The 7,907-nt window shown below is 41.5% G+C and overlaps 1 protein-coding gene across 1 annotated transcript; it reads right to left on the bottom strand.

Annotated features, from left to right (window-relative positions):
• Nucleotides 1-212: 212 nt before the first annotated feature.
• LOC102260741 (PRAME family member 9/15) lies at nucleotides 213-1,673 on the bottom strand. The gene has a single exon (XM_005876643.1). The coding sequence runs from the start codon at nucleotides 1,671-1,673 to the stop codon at nucleotides 213-215; it is 1,461 nt and encodes a 486-aa protein (XP_005876705.1).
• Nucleotides 1,674-7,907: the final 6,234 nt, after the last annotated feature.

Genomic DNA, 7,907 nt, shown 5'->3' with positions numbered 1-7,907 from the left:
ACCCAGGCTTGGTCCCTTCCTTTCCCCATTCACAGGAGCTTGAATCTGGAACGTGGGTGCCCCCTGCATAATGCACCCGGTTCTATATTACAGCTTCCAAGGGACCAGAACAAAGCTTCTTCTGAGTGTTCCCACTGAGCAGGGTCATTACAGGGGCACAGTATGGCTACACGTCATGAAAACTCCACATCATAAATTTTACTGTTGCCACATTAATGACAGTACTTGGTGCCAGGACAGATGGTGTTGGGATGTTCTAACTCCTTCAGCATCGCCACTAAGTCATCCCAAAACAGGGCAAGTCTCTCCATATCCACAGTCCCCTGGGTCCTGTAACACTCCAGGGGGATGGGGTACAGTATGCTCTCTAAACTGGGCAGCACAGCTGTGTGGCAAAACAGCTTCTTTATGGTGGCCATGGAGAGGGGGTTATCAGAGATGGTGAAGTCTCTGAGCTGGTGACAGCAGCTTAGGACAGGCAGGATGGCCTCGACTTGGGAGTCCACCATCGCACAGTTATCCAGGCTCAGGTCCTGGAGGGTGGGTGCCACTGCCTCCAGCAGAGCTCGGAGGGGCTCAAGACTAAAATCTGCAAGCCTGAGGCCAAATAGATCCAGGGACTTCAGCTGCCTGAGGTTCGGGCACTGGAACAGGTGTGTCAGGTCTGAATGCGTCAGCCGCTGGCAATGTGTTATGGAGAGTTTGTCCAAGGGGGTCTGCAGGCACCTGAGCATCTGGTCCAGACGGCCTCTGAGGAAGGAGGGAGAGTCCATGTTGAGGTCCCGGAGGTGCCTCAGCCTGCGCATCTGAGAGAGGAATTGGGAAAAGGATCGCTGCTCCTCCTGCTGTTTGCTGTCCCAATCCTCTTCCTCTTCCCACTCCTGATCCTCCCACTTCTGATCCTCTTCCTCCTCCTCTTCCTCTTCCCACTCCTCCTCTGTCAACATGTGAATGTAGGAGAGAGAGAGTCTCTGCAGGTTACTCATCTGACCCAGGTAAAGAGCAAACGTCCCCAGGGTGGGCAGGTCCCAGGTGCAGTTCACTTCCACCTCCTGGATGCAGTCCAGCTGCACCCTATCCAGGACCTTTCTGACCCTCGGGAAGGGCACCTCAGAAATCTTCAGGGTCTTGCAGCACAGGTGTACCAACCTTTCCCTCTGCTGGGCCCATTGGAGGATGTACATGAGAAATGCATCCCCGTCCCTTTCATTGAAGTTAAGGTCTAGGAACACCTCCAAGGGAGCCAAGGGGTGCTCCATGTTGGGGCTGGAGCTGTGCACAGCCACTGGTCCCGTCAGTGAGCAATTCTGGGTGCTGTCTCCACACCACATCCTCCAGAAGTTGTCACCTGTTTTCCTTAAATCCAGCACCCGCAGTTTCCACCTCCTGGGCCGAACCTCCTGGGCAAACAGAACGTCAAGCCCATCCAACACGGCTTTTAAGACCTCATCCGGGGCCGGTTTTGACAGGCAGCCCAGACGGAGGACAGTGAAGGGCCAGGCCTGCACCATCGCCTTCAGGGGCTCCCAGATTCTCCTGCGGTAGGCCTGAATGAACAGGGGCGGGAAGAGAGCAGCCGGCAGGTACTCCAGAGCTGTGATGGCTGAGGCCTGGTCCCTCAGCAGGCTCTGTCCTGCCAGCTGCAGGAGTGTGGGTGGGGTCTGGATGTTCATCTTCAAGGTGCTCAGAAAGGAATCCTTCCGAAACGTCTGCTGTGACTGGGTTGGCTGGGGCTCAGATCTCAGACCTGGTGGAGAACCAGGGCACTGACTGCCGAGCTGGAGGACTCTGAATCTCTCCTCTGGTGCCTGAGGTTTTTATATAACTTCTCAAAATCTAACATCCAATCAGAACCCTCAGTCTCCATCCCTTAATCTTATTGGGATTATTTTCTCTCTCCAGATTAATGGATTGAGAGAAAGTTAGGGAGGGACAGGGTTGAGGACTGGCTCATGGATTCCTTCCACAGACACTGACTGTGATTGACGGATGACTTCCAGTTGTCATCCTCAGGGTGGGACAGTGAAGGTGTAATGGGTTCCTGATGTTAAACAGGAAAAAACACAACCTGAGAGCATGGTGGCTGGGGGTCTTTGGCCACATTAAAGTAATTCAAATGTATCCACAGTTAAAACAGCCAGCACCCACAGCTGACACCATTTGGTGTCATCCCCAAAGAAAACAAATGAAATGTGTCCATGCATCAAGTGAGGTTTTATGTCATGTAACATAGCAGATCATGAGCTCCACAGGGATTAAGGGGTGGGCAAGTGAGAATGTGGCTGTCCCTGTAGACCCCAAGGCTTCTCTGAGGGAGGTCAGGTAAGAATCTCCATGGGAAGCAGGGTCAGGGCTGGGTAGGGTGGTGGTGGGCCATCCTAATGGAACCCTGTGAATAACCCAGGGCCATGTAACAGATGGGTGTTTTTTCTTGGAAAGAAGAGAGATGGAAAGACTCTTCTCTGGCTGAATTTAGGATTTAAAAGGAGACCAGCTGGAGGACAGACAGTGCCATCCTAGAGGGCAAAGGGAGAGATTGCATCTTCTGTCCCTCCCAGGAGGAAAAGGGTGGGTCTCCTCTGGGAAAAATGGGATTAGCTCAGCAACTGGGTGGAGAAGATTAAATCTAAGAATGTGATTAGAGGGAAAGAGGCCAGAACTGGGAGTTAGACATTTTCAAGCCAGAAAGCTTGGGGGGAGCATCTTATATGTTACAACGATATGAGACATGGTTCTTGTTTTTTGCAGTGTATCTGAAGTTGCTCTTACTATAGTTTTCTCTCTTCATTGCTTGCCTCAGAGCTCACTATCTAACTTGTTGGACTGAGGTGATGCTACCTTTATTGTGCAAAGTCTTAAAATGTGCTTGTAGGATGGGCTTCCCTTGGTGCCATGAGAAGTACATGTTTCAGACAGACATAGGAGCATGTCACCACCACTGCCAACCCAAAGCAGAAACACCTCAGTGGAGCTAATATCTATTAGAAAGAAATGCTCCTTACTTTTTGCTCCTGAGAGCTCTGAGACTATCTGTTATGCAGCAACAGTAAACTGCTGACCAATAGAGACAGTAGATCTGGCCCTTCTCTGAGCTTTTTTTAGATCTCTTTGCAACTCTAGTTGTTCCAGGCATTTTGACTTCCTTCGTGTCTTCAAACACTAACTTTATTCTTACTTCGTAACTCGTGGACAAGCTGCCCACTGTGCCTGGACTCTGCTTTCCCCTGGATTGCCTTGCCTTCTTGTCGTCTTCCAGGTTTCAGCTTAACTAGTATCCACTCAGTGGGACATTCTCAAACCACAACACCTAAATATAGACCTCCCCACCTCTGCTCTGTAAGTCTCTATCACATATATTCCTGTGTTTATCACAATTCATAATTATCTATTTGCTTTGTCATTTATTATTTTTATAGCTAGTCTCTGAGATTAAAGAATATATGGAATTTTTCTTCAGTATAACTACAGTGAACCCCAGAGTGACTGTTCAACGTATATGAGAGAATCAACTCTGAGGAATGGTTTCACCCATTTATCATACCCCAACCTGCCGGAAGCCAATTCTAGCATGACATAATTGCAAGAGTTTCATCAAAAGGTTGATGGAACTTGGGGACTCAACAAAGGCTGAGTCACATATGTTGTCACCTGTTGGGAATGGCTGAGGGCATTTTCCCAAACCTGAAAAGCACAATGCAGGGCGTCCCGGAAGTGCACGCACACACTGAGTGACTATAAATATATTTTATTGATTTTTTACAGAGAGGAAGGGAGAGGGATAGAGAGTTAGAAACATCGATGAGAGAGAAACATCGATCAGCTGCCTCCTGCACACCCCCCACTGGGAATGTGCCCACAACATGGTACATGCCCTTGACCGGAATCAAACCTGGGACCCTTCAGTCCGCAGGCCGACACTCTATTCACTGAGCCAAACCAGTCAGGACAGCTCAGGGCATCTTAATCTACATGTTATTGCCTCCTACTGGCCAAACACCTGAACAGCCGTAGGCAAATTCTTGCAATCTGACAATGGATTCTGTACCTAACCCTACCCTTTGAAGTGTATATCTCCACCTTGCCTTAGGACAAATTGTGTTAATAAAAAGCAAGGGGTCCTGAGATGAAAAAAACACACACAAAAACAACTTAGTTCCTTTAGCTAAATCCTCTCTGACTTCCTATAATGCCTTTCAAAATTATGTTTCGTCTCTGGACTCTTATTTAATTTATGCACAGCACCTTCTCCAGATTTCTGAACCCTTCTAGATACCGGATCAAGACCACAGGCACCAACCCACCAAGGCAACCGCAAGAATACCACACTCAATTAACAAACTCACAGATAATAAAATGTGTCCTGTTTGAATAGACACCTTTTTTTTTCTTTTGAACATTCTAAAATTTTATTTTTTAAAGTTTAATATATGAAATAAACATGTCTGACATGCTGATAATTTCATGTCAGAGCTCTGAAGGATAGTCAGATGTTTTAGGTTTTTTTGTTTGTTTGTTTGTTTGTTTTTCCCACCACACTTTTCGTAGAACCTATAATTTAATGTTTTCTAGGTCACTGATTAAGAAAATAAAGATTTGATAGTGGGAATATGTTTATATTCATCAAATTCTGGTTACAACTGGTACATTCAAGCACCAATTTCATTTTTTCCCAGTTTGACACTTCACTCTATGGTTTTCTGATGTAACTGGGAAGCAAACATCATCTTATGATTTGTTTCTTCCAAACCATTTGGCTTTAATAGTATATTCAAAAGTGCAGAAAAGACTATTTTTTTCTTTCACATTTTTATCCCATTTTTCTTTCAGTCAATATCTAAAGTATTTGCTAGATAAGAGCTGTATTCTTACAAAGTATATAGGTATATAAATACATATAACATCTACAATTATTTTATAGTCTAACAAAGAATTATACTTAAAGATCAGCCAATTTTTATGCATTGATCATCAGTCCAATTTTATTCAAAGCATTGAGTATGCTTTTTATATCTAGAATTTTTTAGGAGTTATTTTCCTGTTTGAATCAGCCTCTATAAGAAAGGAAAAAATAAGCTCCAACTTTTGAATTATAAGATGACACAAACTACACAATAACAAGAATGCATTAGCTATTCTGTAATTTATATTCGAAATTGGAGAGATAATGTGCAAACACTTCATAAAAAATCCTGAGTTAAAAGAAATGTTTGTCAAATTTTTCTCTCACTTTTTTTCTGTGGAATGCAGATGTTCATATTTAAATTTGTCACATTTTTATAGTTCTTTCTTTTTTTATAGTTCTTTTTAACTACTTTCCTCCTTTGATTTTTCCCCCAAATACAGAACAAAAAGCAAGAAAATTAAAATTCATAGCTATGAAATATATTTTACAAAGAAACTTTTTATTTTCTCTCTGACTTTTTTTACGTTTCCCAAAGTTCTGCTTCCCAATATGTTTTAATATAAGTTTAGTTTATATTGCTGAGGAACTCTGCTGAAGATAATGTAGTACTTTGCAAATCACCATGCCACTAATTGCTTTAAATCTGATTGGGTATGGTATTTAACCAGTATGCTATGATATCGATTCTTATAGTAGCCAGGAAGCTGACAATTGGCCTCTTAATGGTATGGGAGAAGAAAGCAAAGGTAGAGCTTAAACTGCATGTAAGAGCTAATTTTTATCTGCCCTTGATTAGTAGTAACAACAACAAAAACCTATAACTATTGAAATTTAAAGATGATCCAAATCTTTATTCTAGTTTCCAAATCCCATTTTCACATCCACTTTACTGTTTCCTAGCATATATTGAAACTTCTCCCCCTTTCTATTTTTTTCCAGTTTATGAGCATATTACTACCTTAATAGAGCAAATAAAAGAAAATTCAAAAGAGAGGTGATATGAGTTAGTGCTCAATAACCAAAAAGATGCTACCACAAAATATTGGTATAATCCCTGAAAAAAATAAACAGAGTGGGGTGAGTCTTCATTGCAGTGATGATGCAGTATGGAGGAGTGGAAAGCAAAGAAGGGGAAAAAGTAGTGAAAATTGAGACATGGAAACAAATATTCAGATTGAGGTGTGAAATTCACAAGAGCTGACAGGAATCAGGACTTCTATTTTTTGCTGTTCATAAAAAGTGAATTTTCACTAAAAACGATGCTGTTAGGATAAGTGTTATCTCTCAGTTTGATAGACACTGACACGTTTTAACCTTGTCCTCCTCCACTATCTATGTATACCTTCCACAGAACAGGGCTAAAATCCTGACTTTTATTATGTGATCTAAAACACATGATTGGAATAACCTAGGAAATCTTATATCACAGCATTCCCACACAAATCAGATTTTACTCATCCATGCTGTGTATCTAGGAGAACTATTTATTCATCCATTCACACATCCACCCTTCCATGTATCCATCTGTTCACCCATCCATCTAATCTTGTTTGCAAATATTTGGAAATCATTATTAAGCTCCAGCATATTTCAGGTTTTGTGTACATATGTGTCCTTCACGTAACTTCCAGGATATGACATATTTTCAGTAATGCATCTAAATTTTAATGTGACTAAAAGAACTAGCCATATCTGTGATTTTAATGTCAACATAAAATTATTCTGGGATTTACTAAGCTTCTTGCAAACCAAAGCAATGTTGTACTCCATTTTGGGTCTCTTCTAAAAAAAATACAGCTATCTGAAAGGGTTTGTAATCAAGGAAGATTTTATGGACTTCTAATGAAATATATTGTAAGAAATCTTAGACTATCTTTAACAAAATCAAATTTTTCCTGAGATGTTATTTGAAAAGAGGAGAAAAAAAAGTCCTATCACATACATCTTTCTTGATAAGATCCAAAGGCATCAATTTTCAACAGGTGTGCCACAAGAAATTTTAAAACGTGTAATACCTGACTATTTAATCAGGGGCGCTGACCTCTTTTCCTTTAGATTGTCCAATAAAAAAAGGACAACAGCCAACACAACAATAGCTGTCTGGTGTGAATGAATCAAAATTATGCCTATTATATTTTTTCAGATCAGCAAAAAATATATATTTTTTGATGTGTCACGGAATTTTTGTAATTAGTTTATATGTGCTATGAGATGAAAATAGTTGAAAATTGCTGTCCTAAGATATTGCACATCTCTTTTAAAAATCATCATATAGGTTAGGCTACATTTCAATCTAAGAAGATGAATTAGGTACATTGGACATTGGACATGCCTTCTGAAATTTGGAACATTATATCTCTAATGTGTTCCTGAATAAATGCACATATTAAATTCTTGAAATGTTTCCCTGGATATTTGAAAATATCTATTTTAGCTAACCACAGTTTACACATGTTTACATATATGTCATAAAAGTTCAAGGGTGAGCAAACTGGCCCTTAGGCCAAATCCAGCCCACCACTTTTTTATGTTTTTCTTTTTATCTTTTTTTTAACATATTTTTATTGAATTCAGAGAGGAAGGGAGAGGGAGACAGAGATAGGAACATCAATGATGAGAGAGAATCATTGATTGGCTGTCTCCTACAAACCCTCTACTGGGGATTGAGTTTGCAACCCAGGCATGTGCTCCTGACCAGAATCAACCCCGGGACCCTTCAGCCTGCAGGCAGATGCTATATCCACTGAGCCAAACCAACTAGGGCACTCTGAGAGTTTTTATAGATTAAAAAATATGCCCCAAAAGAGCTAAAATGGCATCAGAAGCATTGTGTTGTGCTGTCTGAGCAAGATTCTGATGGAATGGAGTTGATTTTTAGAAGGAGCAACTGCCACATTTATCCATGAGACACTCAATACCACTTTCACAGACAAAATCAGGATTTCAGACAATTACTGAACTGATGCTCTATGATGTTTGATTCATTATTTTATCCCCAAACACA

Source organism: Myotis brandtii, unplaced genomic scaffold (assembly GCF_000412655.1).
Source record: "Myotis brandtii unplaced genomic scaffold, ASM41265v1 scaffold493, whole genome shotgun sequence".
In the NCBI taxonomy this organism is placed as follows: domain Eukaryota; kingdom Metazoa; phylum Chordata; class Mammalia; order Chiroptera; family Vespertilionidae; genus Myotis; species Myotis brandtii.
Note: the sequence above shows the minus strand (reverse complement) of the source record. Positions and strands in the feature narration are given on the sequence as shown.

Coding starts and splice junctions, on each gene's coding strand:
- LOC102260741 (XM_005876643.1), bottom strand. CDS start 1,673: ATGAACATCCAGACCCCACCCACACTCCTGCAGCTGGCAGGACAGAGC.